At 38.0% G+C, this 22,555-nt stretch overlaps 1 protein-coding gene across 4 annotated transcripts in view; it reads right to left on the reverse strand.

Moving 5' to 3' along the window:
* The window catches only part of ROBO1 (roundabout guidance receptor 1), a 684,128-nt gene that overhangs the window by 352,724 nt on the left and 308,849 nt on the right, over nucleotides 1-22,555 (reverse strand). For 2 of the 4 annotated variants that reach the window (XM_063150061.1, XM_063150060.1), the window contains exon 3: nucleotides 3,330-3,413. The exons of the other annotated variants lie outside the window; for them this stretch is intronic. In XM_063150061.1, coding sequence (XP_063006131.1) covers nucleotides 3,330-3,413 — 84 coding nt within the window. The remainder of the gene's footprint in view (nucleotides 1-3,329; nucleotides 3,414-22,555) is intronic. 4 annotated transcript variants of the gene reach the window in all.

The raw sequence follows: 22,555 nt of genomic DNA on the forward strand, positions 1-22,555 counted from the left end.
CTTTCTGAACTTAGACCCAAGCTGATGGGGATGTGAAATGTATTGCAATCATTTTTCCTAAAGTCTGTAGAAAGAGAAACAAGCGTGCTCATGCAGCATTTCAGAAACCTACTTTGGTTGTCTTCCTTAGGACAAATTAAATACAACACAAAGTATCTAATTCATATTCTTTTATCCCATTGAATCTCACTGTGATTTGGCCTGTTCTTTATGCATATTGTTTGAATAGCTATTTAGATTTGTGCTGTTACACATCTTAGCAATGCAATTATTTTCCAATCTGACCTTGTCACTGTAGAACTGATCTTATGTGAAGATGCAGACAAGGTAATCTTCCAACTGCATTTCTTTACACCAACAGAGCTAAAAGTTCTTAACTTTTTTTAACCCTGAATTCTTTGCTGAATCAATCCAAATACATCTAGAATCTATGCTGCCTATGTGGCCACATCAGCTTTTAGATTGTTTTCAATTCTTGGATATTTCTCTGGTAGTAAATATGCATTAAAACCCCCCCTTCTAATGAACTCCTTCAGTCTAATACCATTGTCATGCATATGGAACAATCCTCAGTGTCTGAACTTCTCTTGATTGTGTGGTTTATTTAGCCCCTACCTATGCACAATAGAAATGCTTTCTGAAAGTGATTACCTTTAATATAAATGCATATAAAGCTTCTCCAGTTGTCTGCAGGTAATAACTATTAATAATTGTTTTGTTTATAAAACCCTGATGATCTATAAAACGTGTCTTGTCTAGTGGATGTTGCTTTACCATAATGATTAAAACAATCTAGAGTTCAGTCCTATAACATACTGGGAACCATGAGAAAGCAAACAGAAGTTCATCATTTCCTTGTTGTAATGATCTGGAAATGTATTAACAACTTCAAACTTATCTGAAACATTTTGGGTTATTATATTTAGGAAGGAGTCAGAATTTTCAGTACAAATAAGCTTTTGGAATGGTTTTTGTTTTGAAGAATAGAATTCTAAAGGTAAGAGAGAACAAAAATTATCTAAGAATTCTTCTGTAAAATCCATGAATTCCATATTAGGCCCATATGAATGAGCCCACAATTAGGAGGGGAAAAAAAGAAAAGGCAACTTTACTTATAAGGTTGCATTCCAATGAGTATTATTTTTTAAACTCTTACTGATTACTAGAGAAACCTGTTGGACTAATTTTAATAAATACCTCAGGGCTTTTCCATATAAACCAAGGTATGCACACAGTGCTACTGATTACTATTACACAGAGGAGAAAAAATACTGGATCATTAAATCTTTAAATGCATAAAACTTGGTCTTTCCTTTGCTTGGTGCTCATTCAAATAGAGGCACAAAATATCCAATTAAACAAGACCAGTCATCTTCTAGGTGTTAATTTTTTTTCAGCTTTGCCTCTAACTCGATCCTGACTTTTTTGCCCACTTGCAAAACACCTATTAAAATATGGCCTGGAGCTGAGAAGTGGAGCCTCTGGGGAGATGCTAGGGCAGGGCTGACTTAGTCAGTGCTCTCAAGTGACCCCATTATTCCCTCAGAGGCAGGTTAAACAGCTGCAGTGCCCGGCAGAGCCTTTCCTGGGATGCTGGGATGCAGTGCTTGTGCGCACCTCGGAACAGGACAAGGATCCTTGGGGGTGCCACATGCAGAGGGGTCTGCGCTCTGTTTGGGACACTGTCCCAAACCCCCAGGCTCAGAGTGGAGGTATTGTCTTAAACACTGCCTGATTTGCCTTTAATACTGGAGCAGGAGTGCCTGCAGCCCTTGCACCCTCTGACTGCCATCACCCTCCCTTGCACTTGTCATGGGAGCGCCTGCTTAAAGCCTCCAGCCCCTCTCCAGTGGAAAAAATGACGGAATCTCCTTCTAAATCCTCACCCCTGTTGCTCTGGTGCCTAAGGGAGGTTTTGGGGTGCATATGGGGCAGGTGTGGGGCTGGCAGGTGCAGGAATCTGCCTGTAGAGCACCAGCCCCAGACCTGGGATGTGTGGGGAGGATGGAGGGGAACTGACTGCTGATCTCCAGGTAAAACTAAACCAGTTTATTATTGAAAGAGTCTGACTCTCTGTTCCAAGTGAATTAGTGGCTGTTTAAACATAAGAACCAGGGATCATGATTCCAAACCCTGTTTTCTGAAAGCATAGCTCTAACATACAGTAAGAAAAAAATCATTTTTAAAGCTGTATTTTGTCAATATGATGATCCTATATGCATCAGAAATGAACATGTAATGAACTTGGAGCATGCAAGGGGAAGAATTTAGAACAAAATTAATAGGAATATTCAAAATGTAGAAAAGTCTAAATAATCCATGTGCAGCAGGATTCATGTGATGTATTCCTAAAAAGGCATCTATCACGACTGAGGCAAAATTTGTATCGCTTTACTTTTTTGTTTCCTTTTTAGAAAAAAAATATTTCAAACTGAAATAAAATTATGTGTCAAGGTTTTAAACCACATGCAGAGATGATTGTGAGGGGTAGGTGATGAAAGCTGCAATCACTGTAAGTGGCATATAACGGGGCCTGAAGTTTTATGAACAGACAAGAAATTGCTCTCTCTCTTCTATACCTGCCTATCCTCTTCTTGTACCCTGCAAGACCATTTTAGTTAGGAATATCTGAGTCACACTGGACAACCAGTAGTTCATGAAAACCCATGACTGCAGCTGAGATGGGCTGTGGTCAGTGACTCCTGGAGCTGGGAAACATTTCAGGCTGCAGAGGAGTTATAGGATTGGGTTCCTCAGAGATCACTGCTGTATGGTGCTGCTTATTCTGTGGCTTTTCTTATTTGGCCTAGAGACACATTTCTGTAGTTTATGCAAAGCAGAAGTCAATGAAACACACTCTTCTCCCATCACATTTAATCTGATTTGGGTTTTCTTCCCTGCTGCAACGTATTTTACTTTTGTTTATAACAGAAACAAAGCAAAAAAAAAAAAAAAAAAAAAATCCCCAAATAAACATATGGAAAAATCCCCTTGGTCTTTGGAAAATTTTCTTTGAGATGATACATTGCCTCATGCACTAATATATACAGTTCAAAGGAAAATAATGGGTGCATTGTCTCAACAAAGCAAACTTAAACATTTAAATCATTGACATGTACTAACACACACACACAAGGACACTCTTGGTTAGTTAAAAGGCACAACAATATTTCCCAACAGCGCTAATAACGTTGAACTTCTAAAGGCGATGGAGGAAGAGAGCCAGCTAGCAGAGATGATTAAAGGAACATGTACAGGTGGCAATGGCAGATGGGGTGGGAAGTGCCAGGAGGAGGCAGTCAGGAATATTTTGGAAAGGTGCACTCTACCTGTGTAGCCCAGCGAATTGTCGCCGTGATCAGAGGTGGGGAGTGGCGTCCCGCTGTCGTTCCCCCTCTCTGCGTCCTCGGAGTCTGTCGGAAACAACACCAGAGCTGCTGATGGGGTCACAGGAGTAACAGGAGTTGCCATTTTGATCACAACACGTCCAGACACAATTAAATCCACACATGACAGCAAGAGCCACAGTGCCAGCGCACGGCACACCTCGTCCTTCCCCTTCTTGCGTGGATGAGCCTGTGAGAGCATGGTCCAGGCTCCCCAGAAAGCTGTCCCCTCTTGTCCCCTGTGCCAGTGTCGCTCTGCAGCTCTCCAGGCACGGTGGCCACCCTGCTAAGCAGCCAGCACAGGCTGTGAGAGGAGCATATGGGGACGGCAGGGCAGGGGAGCTGAATGCTAGCATCGCTAATTTCCCACCTTATTGTTAATCAAAGCTATTGACTGTGATCACTCCCCATCATCGCTTCATCTCCTGGCAATTACAGACCCAGGGGACTTCACCTCTATTGTGGGGAGGAGGCAGGGGGGCGGCTGGGGCTGGGCGAGCACCGAGGGGCTGCGAGATGGGGCAGGGGATGGGGGCTCAGCCTCCGCCAAAGGAGAGGCTCAGCATCACCAAGATGCGCTTTGCGCAACAAGATCCTCGCAAGGAATCTCTCCCTTTTCGTGTCACACTGGAAAAAGGGAAAAAAGGGAAGGCAGCTGGTCAGCTGAACACATAAATGAACAGATGTTGTAAGAGCTTCATAAATGAAGACATGTTTTAAGGGATAAATTGTAGATCAAAACACCACCAATTGCAATCAATTGCAGACCCAAACGCCACAAAGCAAACACCATGAATACAACTCGTAACGATGAACTAAATAATTCGAAACAAACAACAACAAGAAAAAGAATTAAATCCCTGTTGCTCTGAAAACAAAACAGCGCAACTCAAGGGAATTTGTCGACAAGATCACTGCCCCTTTACCTCTCAATGTAAAATTGCTCATTAAACTTAACTCCTATTTTACTTTTGATAGTGTACTGTCCAACACATAATAACCAAAAAGAAACATTAGTATTTTGTTCAGAAGAAAACTTCAAGAATCAAGTGTGTTTGCAAAAATAACACTGCCTCAACAATAGGCTGCTTTTCTCCTTTTTTCTGTGTTGACAGGTGTCAGATAATTTATTAATTATTGCAAAGACATGTTTTGCTCTCTCAGACATATTCTGGACTTCTATAACGACTGAAAATAACTGTTCATTTTCAACAAAATCCACACTGCTAAAAATTACTCTGAACTTTGACAAAACACCAAAAGCAATTGTATATGAAACAAAACTAGAAAAAAGAAAAAAAGTGGACTTTTTTTCTGCATGCTGGATTTTACTAGCTCAGTCATTCTCATTTCTAAAATGCAATGCCAAGCATTCATTTCTCCGTTTGTTTTCTAAACAATCTTAGAGACAATATCTTTAAAAATCAGAATCTTTTTAATGAGTTAGAAAGGAAAAATATTAAGAAAGCCAAAATCCTCAAGACCAACCCACTCAAGGGTACTTATTGGAAAAAAAATATTTCTTTAGAAAAGTCAATTAAAGGATTGATAGCATGTCTTTCAAAATACAGTCGTGCAAATTAAGAAAATAAAAGACCAAACAACAAAAAAGCAGCCGAACACCAAGATGATGTTTCATCTTGGCAGATGAAAGAAGTGAAATATGTTCGTTTATTGGCCCATTCATCTTTGCTGGCTCACTAATGGCCAATGTCACGTACATCTTTAAAATCTGCTCTGAAAATGGCTGCAGATTGACTGGATCAACACTCTCCTTCTCCAGATTGCTCACTCATTTGCATTCAGGGGTTGATTGGGTCAAAGTTTTAAATTACTGCAGTAAAGGACAGAAGGACGGGTCTTCTTATTAATTTAAGTGGCAGAGGCTGTGCCTACCTTTTTTGGTGCAAGGGTTTATAATTGAGTACAGGGAGCCCAGACCAAATTTAACCAGCGAACCTGCTGCTCATCATCTGAGAGATTGATTGCATTCTGGGAGATTTAACCACACACTGCTCAAAATGATTGAGGGGGAAGAAGATGCACTGAAAACTACTGGAAGTGTCCTGGGTGTCACTGGAATGTTTGGTCTCATGTGCAAAATATAATTGCACAATGAATTGGACTTTTTACCCAAGATAGCCCCTCAGAGATGGAATTCCAAACAGTGGGCATCCTACTCACACCATCTCACAACCAACCAATGCAAATCCCTCTATCAAAGCCCAAAACTCCCCTTAGGAGTTTTAACAGGATCAGTCTCCAATAGAGAACTGCTGTGACTTCAATAAAGCCAACAGGCTAGGAGAGCAGCAGCTGTAAAAACCAGGATACAACCACTGGGAGCTATTTAGGCTTGCAAGTCTTGGCTCCAATCACTCAGTAAAAGTAAATGAGGGAGGGAATTATTCTCTTTGTGACACTACTGATACTTACATGGTATCTGCTAGTGACAATGCACTGGTTATTTACAATCTAAAACTATACGGACCTTGCTCACTGTCTCATTCTTTGAGAAATGCTACTTTTCCACCTGAAATTGAAAATTATATTCAACTAATGTTAAATTATGATCTCTGGCTGGAAATGACTTACTAATGATGAATTCTACCCATTTCATTGAACAATAAGTGCTACATTTTGGGCTGTTGCCCTCTGTGCTGGGCTGAATTTAATTTCAGCTCCGTCAGAAGTTCCAGCTTTGCTTGGGAGTCTCTGTAATAACTTAACAGAGGTAAGTAGTGTTGACTTAAATAACACATTTCACTGTAGGACTGCTGTGAAGGCACTCTGTTGAATGGCTAGTAAAAATCCTGAATGTTAAGACATGATGTATTTCTTATGACTGCCATGCTGTAGGATCAGGCAATTTTCAACTTGGCTCTCCTAAACATAATAAACATTTTTACATCATTATACTTTTGGAACTTGTTACAATGCCAGAAAATGTTAAGAAAATTAACTATAAACCCAAGAACAATTCACTGGACATATGAAGAATTTACAGTTCTGAGTCAAAGCAGAGGCTGAAACTGGTGCCTGATCCCTCAAAGAAATGTCATAACCAGTCCTTAAGAGGCTAAACAGAAGTGAAAGAGAGAGATTCCCCTTAAAAAAAAAATCTCTCCAATGTGGTTGGACATTTTGGTTGAATTTCTATATCAGACAAGAAATATTTAAAGCAAGGTTTCTATTTTTTCTTAACTGCCCAAAAAAAGAACCCATTTTCACTGAAATAAAGCTTAAGCTTTAAAAAGATTCCTAGGCCATAATTGGTTCATTCATTATGTAAAAAAAAAAAAAAAAAAAAAAAAAAAAATCCAAATAACAAAAACTACCAAAGAAGCCCAAAAAATGCCCAAAAAACCAACACAGCACATCCCTCCTTGCAAAAAAATATCCAACAGAAAAAATACTTTTATCTATAAATATGCAAAACTTCAGAAACAAGTCAAAATTAGTTCCTCTCATTTTCTTTTTTTCCCCCTTTTTAATGTAGCCCCAAATGAGTTTATTTGGGAAGAGGAAGTTGAAAAGTGAAGCCTTGAGTAATAAAAAATAAGGATCAAGAACCCCTTAGCAATTGCTACTACTCTTTGCTTTTACAGGAGCGTTTGAGATGCTTTTCATTTGAGAGGGACAACACCCTCATCATGGTGAAAAAAATCTCATTCCCTCTTTCCATGGAAATTTACAGAGCCACCATTCATTAAGTTGGGCAAGACATTAAAAAAAAAAAAAAAAACAACCAAAAAACCAACAAATACCTACTTGGACTTGAGAGGAGAATGTTAAATTTACCGTGACTGAGAGCTCCAGCTTTTTGGTGGAATGTTTTCAGGCTTAGTCAGCCCAAGCACACCTGACCCCTTCCAAGCATAAAGAAGATTTTGCATAATCATACAAGTTCAGAAAAATTTTGGGTGCTGATAGCAGTTGGAGAGCACAGATTTACATGATAGTGAGGAGCCTTTTCTAATTAACTTTCTACTGAAATCTCTAAGTTATTCCATTTTATTGGATGGCCACACCATTCATGCTTTAATATACCTATCTTTAGCTCTTCAAAATTTTAGAAAATCCAAATAGCAAATATTTACTATTGCTATTTATTCTTTTGGCTCCTAGAAGACCTCTAACTAGACAGACACACTTTTTTCACAGCTATTTATATTCAAGTACATTTTACAATCCTAACTTCAAAAAGTATATTAAACATGTTTTTAACCATGGTTCTTCTCTTCATAGAAAAGTCACCAGTGATTTTTTTTCCCCACTGGTAAGAGAAAGTGATGCCATCAGTTATTGCTTCTTTCGAACCAGGAGATATATCTGGATGACACATTTTATTGATGATGCATCCTTAAAAATCCCCAGATGATTCAGTATTGATGCCCTGGCCCAGCCTCCTGGTGTACATAAAGAAAAATTGAAAAGATGTAAACAGACACAACTTCTTACTTCTGTAAGAATTTCACGTGTCTGACTTTCTACACTGGTCTTTGTTTATCTGAAATTAAAGTCACCTACTGCAAAACATCTGACTACAAAAAATAGTAACTGTTCCCATATTTAATTCCAAAATTTATAACTTCATTATTTCTTGTTATGCTTCTCTAAATTTCATTATCATCAGCAGATTGGGGGTACAAAACTGGAAGGAAACAGCATGAACAGCATTTTGGAAATGAGCATTAATAAAAGATTAGGATGAAGCAAATGAATATAAACTACTATCAATATTAGAATTGTGTTCTACAAATTGGATCAATTCCCATTGATTCATTTCTAGCGATCTAGATGAATTCAGGAAGAGACATCAGAAAAAAAGCCCAACTGGGACTGCATCAAACCACAGCCTAAGATGAGGAACTAAATTAGTAAATTAGCAGCAGAGTTTTTTTTCCAGTGTTTTGATTTATTCTAGGTTTTCTTTGGAGTTACAGTACAAATAGACTATAATATGTCTTACAGAATATTTAATTTATTCCTATTTCTTCACTTGGTTGTACACAATGACAAAACAGTTTATGCTCTCAGAGTATAACTAGGGATAGTGCCTAAAGGAGAACTTATGATAAAAGTCAAATCATTAAATCCACAAGAAGCAAATTTTATTCAGGGAAAGTACTATCTAACAGAATATGTTTATTTAGAAAACTGCAGACAAGCTTTCAAGGATGTAGACCTATTCTTCAGATCTGGAACAACAAGGAAAAACTTCAGGCTATGTGCAGAATTGGGAATAATTATGCCACATTTAGACTATCACAGCTCGGTGAACACTCACAGGTCTGTATCAGAAACCTGTTAATCTGATTAATATCCTCACCAATATGTCATAATAGCTCAAAGGAAGTATTCTTTTTCATAACACTTAATACAGCATCTTTCTAGAGATTGGCACATTCAGCCAGCTAACTTGTTTAAGCTGCATAATTTAGCAAGTTATGACCACTTTCATCAGCTAAGAGTCTCCACAAGTAATAAGTAGTTCTTCATTAAAAATTTACACTGTTCAGCTGCCTCATTTCAGAAGTTAAGGGAGATTCAAGCTAAGGGGAAAAGGCAGGAATTTGCTCTCCCATAATGTCCTTATGGGAGGATTTGGCTCAAGTAAATGGTAGATAAATCCACAAGGATGTTTTTTTATTAATATCTTGTACAAGTATATACTAGCAATTCAATAAGTAGTCTTAAAAAAGAATGTACACTTACACACAGGTACAGAAATAGTATTCATTACACTCAAAATATTCTTTTGATGAGAAAAGAGCACTTTGTAGTGTAAAAGAAACCCCTTAGAAATTATTTTTTTCTAAAACAAGGAAGAATAAAACATTTAATAGTTTGAGTATCTCTTTTTTGCTCATCTTCAAAGAACAGTGTATGACTGAAATCCTGACAAAACCTCAGTGAGGATGCTGTTTAAAAACCTTCCCTTCCCTTTGTTTTCACAATAAAGGTTGTTTCATTCAATAACAGCCTTTAAGTGAGAACAAAAAATAAATGGGTGAGGACTTCATTATGCATAAGCAGGAAACAACCTTGTTGTATCTTTCCAATTTATTTATTTATTTATGCAGCAGGTAATAAACAAAAGTGTTGAGCAAATTCAGCGCAGATCCAGCAAATATATTTTACTGAGTATCAGAGCCATAAGCAGAAGTCCTGTGTGGGATCAGTGACTTTATGAATCCAATCACAGAGAAACATTTGAATTTCTCAAAAATTAAAATTTGGCAGAGAGCATAGCAAGTTTGCATGCAAGACTTTGATGCTGCCAACCCTGCCTGTTGTTCTCTCTCTACCTGCCCTTGCCCCTTGACTTTTTCTGGCTTTTCCTTGCCTTTCTTGGGCTGTCCCTTGCAGCACTCTCTTTTTTGGCATCTGCTGCCATTTCTTTCCCTGCCAGACAAATCTGAAGGTAACAGCCACTCAGGCTAATTAAATGGTGCTGGGAGTGAGTTAACAGGTGGTGGCCCCAGCTGCTTTTGTTGCAGGGGCAGATAAGAGACCCATCAGTAGCCTGTGCAAGGCACGATGATTAATTAGGACGAGAAGCCATTTTCCAGGGAGGGAGAACAAGATTTACAACAGAATTTTCTACTCCAAGGTAACAAGCAATGCTTCTTCAGAAAATGCAGAAATAAATGACTTTTTTTTTAAGTGCTCACCAGTCATTTTGACTATGTTCAATATGGCATATGCATAAGATGTACTTGACATGGATTTGTTCATACCAGCATTTTATTCATAGCAGTATTTTCTCTTCACTGCAAACTATGAGTTTTAACTTGCTCCAGGAAATGTTCTCTGCCTCAGAAGACCCCTTTTTTTGTTTTCTGCCAAGTAAATATACATGTTTGTCGAGAAAGTTCTGACTGCTGTGGGAACTGCTATCAAGGCATTTAAATAATAGCAGCTAATACCATGTACAGCTGAAGAACTGGTCGTGCAAGCTTCCCATGCAATCCTCCAACTCTGCTGGACTTCTTGCAGTAATCCCTTAATATTGAAATAAACTCTCTGAGCCTACACCCAGTCCTTCAGGCATTAACCCCTGCAGCTCCTCTTCCACGGTTTCAGCTCTGCAAGGATGTTTTGAGGTCGAATTATGCAGCTGCTTTACAAGAAGGTGCCCCCAAAATAGCAGCAGAAATCTGGGTTCCCTTGCTCTTTGCTGTAGAGCTGGAGCACAGCAAGAATCCCACCATGCTTAACTACCCCTTATATTTTTCAGCTGAGTGGTGAACTGTGGGAAGGTGATGAATTTCCCTCATTAATAACAATTACGGACAAACGAGAAAAACGCAGGAACTAATTCAGCATACCAGCAGCCTTGCAGTGACATGATTTGAAATTAAAACTACCATAAAAATGAATATTGAAGGGGATGTACACAATCCAACAGCTGAGAAAGTCCTTTCTCATTCCCTTGCTTTTCTGAATATGCAAAGTCATCTTGTGAGTTGTCAAAGATATATCTGCAGCACAGCTGTGTCATTTGCATTTTGCCAGTCTATCTGCAGAGCTCAGCACTAAGAATAATGCTAAATCAACGTGTGTCAATGCTTGCTTGAAGACAGAACAGACATTCTTGCACTAATACCCTGCCCAGCAAGGCAAGACACTGGCACATTAACTCAGCCTGTTAACACAGATATTTAAGCAAAAAAGCCTCCCTGATATCACAAGAATCACAGCTGATTTTCCTTCAGATGACACTCCTAGCCATTCTGAATTGGTTTGACTTCCCCTCCTTTAAAAAAGGCTACATTTTTAACAATTTTGCTGTTTCCAGCACATTTTCTACCTTCCAAGAGTGACTTCAGCCACATTGTGATTACTGATGCCTTTAGCATATGGATTTCTTAGAGGATATATGTCTGGTTGTTGCTCTTCTGTGCTTTCCCTTCTTTTTTGTCTCCCACATCCCAGCTCTTTGGCTATGACCACAATGCCAGCAGACAGGACAGGCTGTAAAGATCCCTGTTATTTCTTACTTAAAGCCAATCACATTCTATTTACCTTATCTTTTGTACAAAGCAAAAGTATGCTATGGCCTATGGGGTGATTCAAGGATTTAAAAAAATGAAGGTTTAACCCTGTTGTAGTTGACAATTAAAATCACTGTGGCCTACCAGGAAAGAATTTGGAAGGTAATGTACAGGGAGGATTTTGAAGTGAAGTGAAAAGGTGACTTGCACAGTAAACAGATATTCACAGTAAAAAGGCATGGAGTTGAAAAACCTGCACTGTCAGTCAGTATTTCTCTGTCAGGATAAATTTACCACAAGCTACAAGCATCATCAAACCACACATACATATCCATACTACATGGTAGTCAGTCAAGCTATCCAGAATTCCCCTTCCTATTCACCTTCCAAATGTATTAAATGCAACTCACTTGCAGCAATACCTTTTTAAAATTCTTTTACAAATCCAAAGATTAAAAAAAATTGTCTTCCTTTATTCATGCTAAATAGAGGTAAGGACTTCAGGGAATTTTTTTTCTTCTGTTATTTGATCAGCCAGGCATCCTCTGTAAAGTTCTTCTGAAGAATTTCTGCTTTTTTGCAGCCTAATGAAATGCATTTTCCAAAGTCAGGTTTTTGAGTTTGTGCCTCGGAGAGAAGCCCTACAACAGGTGTTCCTGCTTGCTTTGTTTACCTGAGCTGACTACTCACTGCTCAACATCATATCCTTAAGAAAACAAATGATGGAACATGTAAGCATTTGCCTGGAAAATTTGATATTAGGCTTGAAGCCCTTTCTTGTTAAAGCAGCAAAATGCTCCCATTGACTGGATGCAGGGCTCTGTTAGCACAGCTGTGAATACTTGAGGGAAGTGGGAGAAAGAGCCACAAATAAAGAATTAGCAATTACTATCTAGCTCATAATGAAACATACAGATATGTCCCAATCAACTTAATAATTCTCAGCCTGAACCAGGAAAGATAAAATAGTGGTCAGTTAATGTAATAGTTCCTAATGGTTCTTTAGCATCTTCCAGCTGGGAATCTCATTTCTCAGTGTGATTAATGTCAGCCTCAAAAGAAAGCACAAGGTCAAAAATTACTCCAGGTTTATGAACTTAAACTCCAGACAAAATAGAACAATGATGAAATGAAATAGCTGAGGAGGAGAAAAATCAATAACTCTTCTATCTTGTCAGAATTCAACTCTGCAAAATTAATACCAGATAAGAAATCATACAGCACAGCAAGGGGTATTTGGGTTTACAAGGATCTACAGATTTTTCTAAATATTGTTAATTTGTAATACTGTGTACATTGAGCACAGGAATTACTAGCTAGAGGCAGTAATTTTGAAACAAAAAGGGACCTTCAGGAATTCCACAACTAGAACTGTAACTGGAAGCCCAAAGCAATCAAGTATGAACACTGAAGAATAAGTTTTAACTGCACAAATATGGTGAGAACAATGCCAGTGAAAATAATAAAAGCAGCCACATCAAAATTTTGATGGATAAGATGATCAAGATGGTAAAGATTAACCAAATTGTACATCTATGTTCAAAAACCTACGAGATCTCTGAGATAAATAGACAGAAAGATACAACCTTATCAGAAGCTTCAGTTTATGCATTGACAGATAGAGAAAAACAACTTAAGAGAAAATGGAAGGAAGTATTTATATTTTGTGGTTTGCATTTTGTACCAGCTATACCCCCTTTAAAAGGCAAAACTAAAACCTTCATAGTGCTAGAGACCAGGAAATTAGGCTTCTCATAATAAGGGACTCATTTATCACCAGTAATGAACTGAAAATGGAACCACAGATGACTAAGAATTCATTGTGTCAGATTCACGTGTGGAAAGTTTCCCAAGTATATCATTGCTGGCTGGGTCACAGCTTTAATATCGCTGACCTAAAGTACAACACTGCAAGAGTGACAGCTTGAAAAAAGAAAAATTTCTTTATCAAGCCCTGTTTGTTTGTCCTACCTTCATATAATGTGTTGGTGCAGCTGCTTTGGGCAGGAAATAAAAAATACTTCTGAAGCAACATTATACATCTCGTGTATTTCCAGCGTGATTGGTTCCATATTGCTGGGGCCCTCAAGCGCCTCTAGCAGAGATAGATCCTCAGCAAATTTAAACATGTCAAACTGGATCAAATCAGAAATAGATGCTTCATCCCTACAGGCTAGGATGACTGCTGCCCAGCGCTGAAATTCCAGCAGGGAAGATGATGCCCTGGCTTGGATCTGAGCGCTGCATGGGGGGCATGGGGGGCAAAATGAGCACAGGAGCTGAGCCCTGGGGTGGCTGTCAGCAGCTCTGCCAAGCTCCTGTGTGCCCTGGGGCTCCTCTCTGGCACCTCAGCCCAGGGGTGGTCCAGCTGTGACGCTGGGGAGAGCGGGGCCAGCATTTCTGATGGGCTCAGAGCAATGCGGATGTGACACTGGACCAGGAAAAAATGTCCTTCAGCAACATTTTACTGCCTGGTCAGTGGGGATGCTCAGCATTTTGTTAGGTCTCCAGTGGAAAACCCTAGTTCTCTACAAAGCACCTTTAAACCTCAATAGGTGGAGCAGAGTTTCTTACATAACAGAATTTCAGAAGGTTTAGGCACTGATGACCACAGAGCCATTGATCCAGACCTGTACCAATAACCTGTCAATCACAAACAAGTTGTGAGGATCAGAGTTCATTGAGACACCATCACTACTACTACTGAATTTAAACAACTGCATGCTCTAAGGGTTTGTTAGTTTGAAACTTCAATATTATGATACTAAAGATTTTTAGGTGTATCCAAGATATACCTAAAAAAATAATACATACATACAGACATGCATGCATACATACATACACACATACATATATTTATATATATAAAATATATATATAATATATAAAAGATGTAATATATATAAAAATATATAATATAAAAATATATATGATCTATCCATATTATATATATATATATATATATATATATATATATATATATATATATATATATATATGTATACTCCAACTAGTATACTAAACTTCTACCATATAACCAACCAATACGAAAAACAATTTAAATTTTTTTTTTTTACTGGCTTCAGGTTTATTTGTTTTGGTGGGAGTATAGGTATGAAAACTATGGGAAAAGGAGACAGGAGAGCAATGCAAACACTCAAGAATCTTAGAGAAAGAAAAGCATTTTTAGTGAATTGAAGGTAATTAATCATATTTCCTTTTAGGAGGCCAGACTACAGAAGATTCCTGGAAAAGCGCTGTAATTTCAGAAGGTGCTGGATATGAAAAAAAGAGAGTAACACATTGGATCAAATAACACACCCAGCTAGAGACAGATCTGACATTGAACACTTGTTAGAAAGTAAAACAACAAAGAATGCTATTATTTTATATTTCACAAAGAAAACAAGTCTCAGAAAATACTGAGAAAATTTAAAATTTAAACCAAAAGAAACTATTGAGTTTAGAGTTTACCCCATTGTTCCTGTTTCTCAGGATGTACAGTTTATTCAACTCTACCAAAATTGTATTGCTGTTCTAAACTGTAGAGTGACCAAGGAGATGTGATATAATTTTGAAAGCTTAACACTGGAGGTAAATAAGCTGTAAGTACACATAAATGCTCAAACTGAGCAAAACCAAAGCATGAAAGAACTCAGGGAGAAAGACTTTGCACCTAAACTGAAGATTATTTCCAATGTCCTTCAGGAAAACTTCTAAAACTGCTAAATGTTTTAGAACTTTTACCTTAGCTACAAAACACTGAGCAATAAAAACAGAAACAGTTTTTATTAGAAATAATAAAATTAAACACAATTTAAGATGTTTTCCTTATGGTTTGTATTTTTTCTAAATGGCTATGGTTTTGAAAATGCATATAGTTCTTCATTAAAAATTTACACTGGCTATGGTTTTGAAAATGCATATAGTCTTAGAAAAGTGACACATATAATATAAAGAAATTTATGTTCAATGATGAAGGGAAAACTAGGTAAAAAAATTGCAATGAATAAACAAAATCTACCATAAACATTGCCTGAAATGTTAACTAGTTTTGCACTGATTAGCACTCATGCCTAAGAAGGCTCCCTGGGTAAGCTCCTATTTAAGCTTTTCTCCTCAGCTTGAAACTTGAACATAATTATGTTTGACTGGATTCAGGCTGAGTGTCTCAGGGTCCTGCTCCCCCAGTCATTCCAATCAAAATCCTACACAAAATCTTCCCCACTTTCCTTGAAGCCTCCCACCACAGGTATCTTTCTCAAGAAAACCGAAAGAGAAAAGTTGGTATACAGTGAAATCTTGTCTAATATGCAGACAAAATGCCACTGCACCTCACATCCACTGGTTCAGGAATAGCTTTGAGGCTCCTTCCATCTTTATTTAATATGTAAATTAAGATTAGCAAGTGAAATCAGAAAAGACGAGCAGGAGATCCAACAGAAGCTGACTCTGTGATAGCAGAATCCCTATTGTGTAAAAAATCACACTAAAGTAAAACACTTTCAATCCCTTCCTCATCCCATTCAGTTTATTTCATCAATATATATTCAATAATCTGAAATTTTGATATTAATAGAAATTTCATATTTCCTTAATGCAAATGAATAATTCTACAATTTAGATTCTTACAACTGAAAATAAAGGCCATTCATAAGTATTAAAAAAATGCACTTGATGAAAAATGCTATAGGTAGATGAAGATTTTCCTGATGATATACTATCAAGGAAAATTTAGTAGAATTTAAACTGGCCCCTCATTTATCACATCCTGTGGGCAAGTCAGTTAATAGCTATATTGATTCTCTTCTGTGTTCATTCTTATATACATCATCCAACCAAGGTGAAAGCAACCATGAGATATTAATTTTGGAGAAAAAATATTTAAATGATAAATGTTTGAAATTGAAAGTTTAGGAATGATTATTATACAATGGATTTGCTGTTCTTAAATTTCAGGATGTATGGATATAATCACACCAGGAAATGTCACATTAATAAATCCTAGGTGATCCCTGGATGTGCTGTACTCCTGGGAATTAAGAGAGACAAATAGAATTATATCAGCTGAGGATCTGATACATGTTGAGCATCACTTTCACACCAAACTCAGGGTACTGGGAACCTTTGCTCAGTCAAAGTGCAAAATGTAATAAATATCTGAGACCATGGTTTCTCTGGCCTGCCAGTATCTGAAGATTAGAAGAGGGAAAAATTTCTATGCACATTTCTATGCACATCTGATGTCACAGGTGTTTGTTTTTTTGCTCCCACTGAAAAGTAAAGAGCAGAGCAGATGACTCCCACCCCAATGTTTGTCTGTTTTGAAGAAGGAAGATCAATGAAAGAAAGTGAAATTACCTTCTTCAAGGTCAGAAAGGATGCAGTGCACTTTGTCCAAATGGCTTCAATTTTTTTATTTATTTTTTTTTCTGGAAGCAAAGTTATGGAGGAGAATGAACTAGGACACAACCAAAGCACAGCTAAAAAAATTGAATGCTAGGCATTACTATTAACACAATATGTCTTTTGAAAATATGGGAAGCAGTGTAATTTTTTTTCGTCTACCTCCTCCTAACAAAACGTAACTATTCTTGTGCAACTGGTTTTCCTTTTTCAACTTAACAGTTCAACTAATCCTTAATTCCTAGACTAATTCAATCAGTTATTATTTTATCCAAAGTGTATTCAGAAAGTTGAATCTTTGCAAGGATCTTTTTGATATTTTCTTTATTTAAGAAAACTCTTTCTCAAAAACATTTTCCCTAATCAAGCCCGAAGATTCCTGGCATTTTTCTTTTCAATGCTTCAGGTTTTTCAGTGCTACAAGTTTTGTTAGCAGAAAATAAGGCAAAGTTTAGGATGCATTTGTGTAAAAACTGTGTTCACAGAGGCTTCCCTCAGCTGCTTCAAGGTCAAGGGGAGCTGCAAGGTGGGAGGTGACGTTTATCCTACATCCAAATAATCTTTGGAGAAAAGAGAAAGGGAGCAGAGAGAGCCCACACTTGGCGCACTCTGCGCCTCCTTTTAAGAAAACAATTGACTTCTTTTGTATTTTTATGACTGGAAAAAAGTGCAAACGGATATCTGAGGAGGAAAGAGCCGGAGCTCCTGTTGCGAGGACACTGGTGAGACGCGGCTGGCGTCTCCCGCAGCGCTCGGCCCCAGGGAAAGGCTGGGCTTGGCAAGAGCCCCCAGAGCTGCAGCTGAGGCTGCTGGAGCCCCAGCAGGGTCAGGGAGCTGCCCCTGGGGACAGCTTCCAGGGGCCTCTGGGGCTCAGCTCCAGCTGCTGCTGCTGGCAGGGGAGGAGGTGAAATTATAGCGTGGAAAGGGGAGAAAAGCAGAAAGGCTGAAGGGATGAAAACGCAGAGTTTTGCTTTCATCCCCCTAATATTCTCAGGAATCCCTTTAGGGGGATGAAAGCCAGCCCTTGTGAGTCTGATTCCTCTGTCTTTATGTTTTGCAGGCATCTGCAGACAACAGAAATAAGTGATAATGAGTAAGAATTGGAAACAGCACAGACTGCTGCCTGAGTCCCACTGAAATGAGTGTAGCAAGACACTTGCTGGCTCTTTCAACAAAGAGCCTGTGACCAGTTTGTGCTCTTTCAACAAAGAGTTTGTGACCAGTTATTTTAGTGAACAGCAACAACTAACAAACACACAACACCCTCCACAACTCCCAACCAAAAACCTCTGCAAGTTAGAGAAATCCTGTATATTCTTACGGTCACACAACCACAGACTTCAAACTTAGGGAATTGTAGAAGTGAAGCTGCATGGCTGATCTTGCTACAGCTTCCCAAGGCAGCTCTCAGTCATTAATTTCATGACCCTTTCAGGGTGCTGTCCCAGTGCAGAGAGTAGATAACAAGAAAGAGAAGTACAAAGTGTTGGAGGTGTATGGGCACTGTATGATCAGCAATCAGACTTCTTTACAGCCATTTAATTCACAGACACCACTGCTGAATGCGCTCGAAAGGAGAGCTAATACAGTTTCCTCAGAAGTCTGCAAGATGGAGAAGGTAATATTATCATCTCATTTTAGCTGGACATCTGAGATGCCATTGTGTCCAGAGACAGTTTTTCTGAATAAAGTTGTTCTCCAGATTTCCACAGCCAAGGCTTCCACCCCATGTTTAGAAGCCTGTGGAGTTGGAGCTAATGCAGGGAGAAAAAGGACATTGGTGAATGTCCCAAAACCCTGGTGATCTTTCAGAGCTTTCACCCTGCTGTCTGTACAAGGCTGACTAGTTTCAAAGTTTAACCTAGCTAGCCCAAGGCATCAAGCAAGCCAAAGGTATTATTAAAGCCTATATGGGGCCATCTCCTGGCTTCATGGACACTTCCAGGCCAATAAATAGCTAGCTGATTAGCATAAATAGGAGCATTTGTAATACTTATGAAAGGATCAGTAAGCATGTAATAAATTTTTCCCTTCCACTGACTGTATTTAATGTGTTAAACTGTAATATTCTGAATAAGACAAAAGTTTTAATGTTTGCTTTTTCAAAACACATTTAAATGTTATATTCATTTTTTTTTCAATCTAGGTTTTTGTTTATATGACTTATATGAAATAGAATATAAAATGCAGGCTTTGATTGCTGTCTTCTATTTTTCTCTCTTCCTCCTAGTCCTTTTCCCAGCAAATCAAAATGTAAACCCTATTGCCATTTTTAGGTATGCACGTGAAAGAAAATTGATTCCCCAGCAAAGTTCCGTATGTGCTCCAGAAAATAAGATTAGGCTTAAAGAAGTTCTTTTAATTTACAGGAAACAGTTTGTGACTGATTGCTTGGGAAGAAAACAAAGGAAAAATTTACTTTAGAAAATGCTCTGGCTCCTAGAATCAAGACAGCTTAAAGCAGAGGAAATCTTGAGGAGTGACAGACATTTTGAAAGAAAGACTGCTAGCCTGGAAACCATCTCAGCTGCTCACTTTTGAAATCAGATATCTTAATCTGTCACTTTCTTGCTGAGTTACCACGATCAGATCAAAAGAACTCAAATTCAGACAGGTACTAAGATGCCAGAGACCTCTCTTGATCTATTCCTGAGCCTGTCTGTAGCCCTTCTATCAAATGAGAATAAAAGACTAATAAAAAATACAATTTGCACATCCACAGCAAATTGAAATGTGTCTTTGTGTCTTTGCTAGTACTATAAATTAAATATATACAATGGTTTGGAAAAAAGCTGGAAGTTTGTCCAGTTATGAAGCATAGCTTTATCTCAGACATTTCTTACCCACTGGAACTTTCAATACTTAAGAAGGTTAAGAATTGTGTAAGCACAATTCTTGTCTTACTACTCTTATACTTCAAAGATGACATTGTATTTGCATTGTAATTACATCTTCAGAAACATCAACTACTGTACTCTAAAAAATGGATAATTTTTGTGACACTAAATTTGTCACTACTCCTGAAACCTAGTGTTTTTATCAGCCTGTATAGCTATTCATTGTTTCGGAGAATAATGATTTAGCTCACATAACACCATTCACATCTTAGGAACAACAAAAGGGATTTTCTTTAGAAAAAATAGAAACATTAATATGTTAAGCATTGAAAATATGTTTTCTGCAATTCTCTAAAGTGATTAGCAACAACTTAGCCATACAAACTCAATTTTCTTAGTATGAGACAACTAAGCTACAAAATAGAAATTTGGCTATCAAATACGGACACAAAATCTTAAGAGGTTAGGTTTTGTCATTACTATAAACTAGTGTCAAAACGGTTTCTGATATTTCTGTGGTACTGTAGGATACCCCAGAATCATTTAAAAATGATGTTTCACAACACAACCATGATCCTTAACTGATAGAAATGAGATCAATTTTCATTCTTCCCAGTGTTTCACTGCACACAAACCCCACATTTGCAGAAAACTTATAAGCAGCTTCTAAGACTATTGGCTCAGGTTCTGCTAATTATGAAATAAACTGCAAAATTAGGTTTTTTTTTTTACCCTCTATTGCATAGAAGCATCTCTTGTCACTCAGCAAACTGATTTATGAGTTCATGTCTAGGTGAAGAAGATACAACAGCTTGCTCTTTTGTAGTTTAACAAATTAGCGACATTTTAGATACAGCAAAAAGTCTAATTTGGAAAGAATAAATAATGTAGTTAAGTATTTTTACTTCATGTAGCTGAGCTAGCTGCAGTGCACCCAGGTTATTCTCAAGACAAAGAAGTGCAGACAAAAGAAAAACCTTGGCATCTACAACTGCCATATGGAGGGTCCATGTGTCATTGTTGTGTGGTAAAATTGTCTTCCAAAATTTTTCCCCATGTTATTTGTAATGTATTGACATTTTCCCAGCTCTTTTTCTTTCGAATCTGAGAGGAGGAGTATCACAATATTTTTTGATCCAGAAGTAGAGAAAAACAAATTTGGCTTGAAAAACTCCAGCTAAAGTAAGAAATGGCATAAAAACAACTTCCTCTTAAGGCCCAGTGCAGTGGGACTGTCCATTTGAGGCTAATGCTTTCCCAGGCAGAGCTGAGGGTCCATCCTTTCTCATGGTTTGATGCTCCTGTTTCTAACCTTCATGGTTTGTTAGCCAGGTGACCTTCAACCTTTGATCCTGGGAGGACCATTAGTGGTGACACCAGATTTGCCTCAGGAGCAGGGAGCAGCCCCAGGTGCGCCACAAATGCACCTTATCCCATCATTCTGCACTTAATCACTGGCATATCAAAGCACACTCAGAATGTGCATATATAAATGTATTATTAATAAATATATGTGAATATAAATAAAAATTGGCATTTAGGGGGGATAAGTCAAGCTGCAGCCATTATACTGCTGTGACCCGCTTTTATGAATATATTCCCCACTTACCCTAATCCAAAATAGGATTTGTGTGTGTACTTTGCTTCAAGCAAAATCTTAGTGCCATGACTGGGGAGTGTTCTTTAAACAAAGCTGTAGAAATCAATGACACAAACTTCTAGAGAAATTGACTGTGTGTTTGAGAAACTTATGTTGCATTGGGGTGTAATCCCAGCTCTTTTGAATATGAACTAACATTTCAAAACTTGGGACAGGTTTGACTACATGTCAGGGAAACAATTCAACACCTGCCATATTTGGGACATTACTGTAATACCAATAATGAATAACATCCCTGAGCCTAGAGCTGTTTAAAAAAATTTCCATTGAGAAACAAACAAAAAAAACCCCATATGTCTTTTTCATTGTAATTCTCTCTGTTTCTTTCCTTCAACATTTGCATCGCCATCCTCTAAAAGATTTCTATCAGGACAAAAGACTAAATGGAAGCTTTCTATGGTGAAAATGGTTCACAGGTTAAATTCTACTGGGTTAGATGCACTGTAAAATGAAGATATTCTTGATGTAGCAATGCTGTATCTAGATACTAATTTGGAAACCATCCTAGAATCACACTTTTTTTTTTCTTTCTATTTAAACCAGAATGAAAATGAAAGTATATGCCTAAAGCAGGAAGAATAACAGCTATGACAATAAAAGGTCCGAAGAACATGCCAAAATACCACGATTCTCAAAGCAAATAAGACAAAACAGTATTGTTTTACCAAGCTCTTGGAATTTGAAATATATGTTTCACACACAGAACACCATGATTCAAAACAGCTGACCTATTCTGAAAGGGAGCCCAGAGAAGGTTTAATTGACAATTGCAACTTAAAATGGCTCCATTGACAAAACTGTAACGTGAACCAAAAGCCTCATCTTACAAAGTCCTTTGTCCTTTTTATAATGTGCAGTGGGAAGTCCCATTGACCCCATGGCTCTGCAGATTAAGCAGGCAACTGCATCTTCTCCTCTCTATTTCGGAGTTTGCCTGTGATCCAGTAAATGACCAGCTAAGAACCACCAAGCTCAAAACTCTGCATTTTCATTTGGGGGCCAATAATTATGTGGACTCAAAGGGAGGAAATAATAGATAAAGAGAGGAGAGTCACGAGGAGATAAGAGACAAGAAAAGAATTTGGCTGAGAAATGAGCTCCAGCTGCTGACTCACAGAAACATTTCTCAATAAAGTTCATGTGGATGTTGCATAGAAATTCAGTATGTGTATGTGACAGCTGAATAATCCATGGATTAAGAGTAATAGACACAGTTAACATCCTTCCTGAGCTTTTAAATTGTAATGATTATCAAGCATGAAAGTT

Source organism: Melospiza melodia, chromosome 2, assembly GCF_035770615.1.
Source record: "Melospiza melodia melodia isolate bMelMel2 chromosome 2, bMelMel2.pri, whole genome shotgun sequence".
NCBI lineage: Eukaryota > Metazoa > Chordata > Aves > Passeriformes > Passerellidae > Melospiza > Melospiza melodia.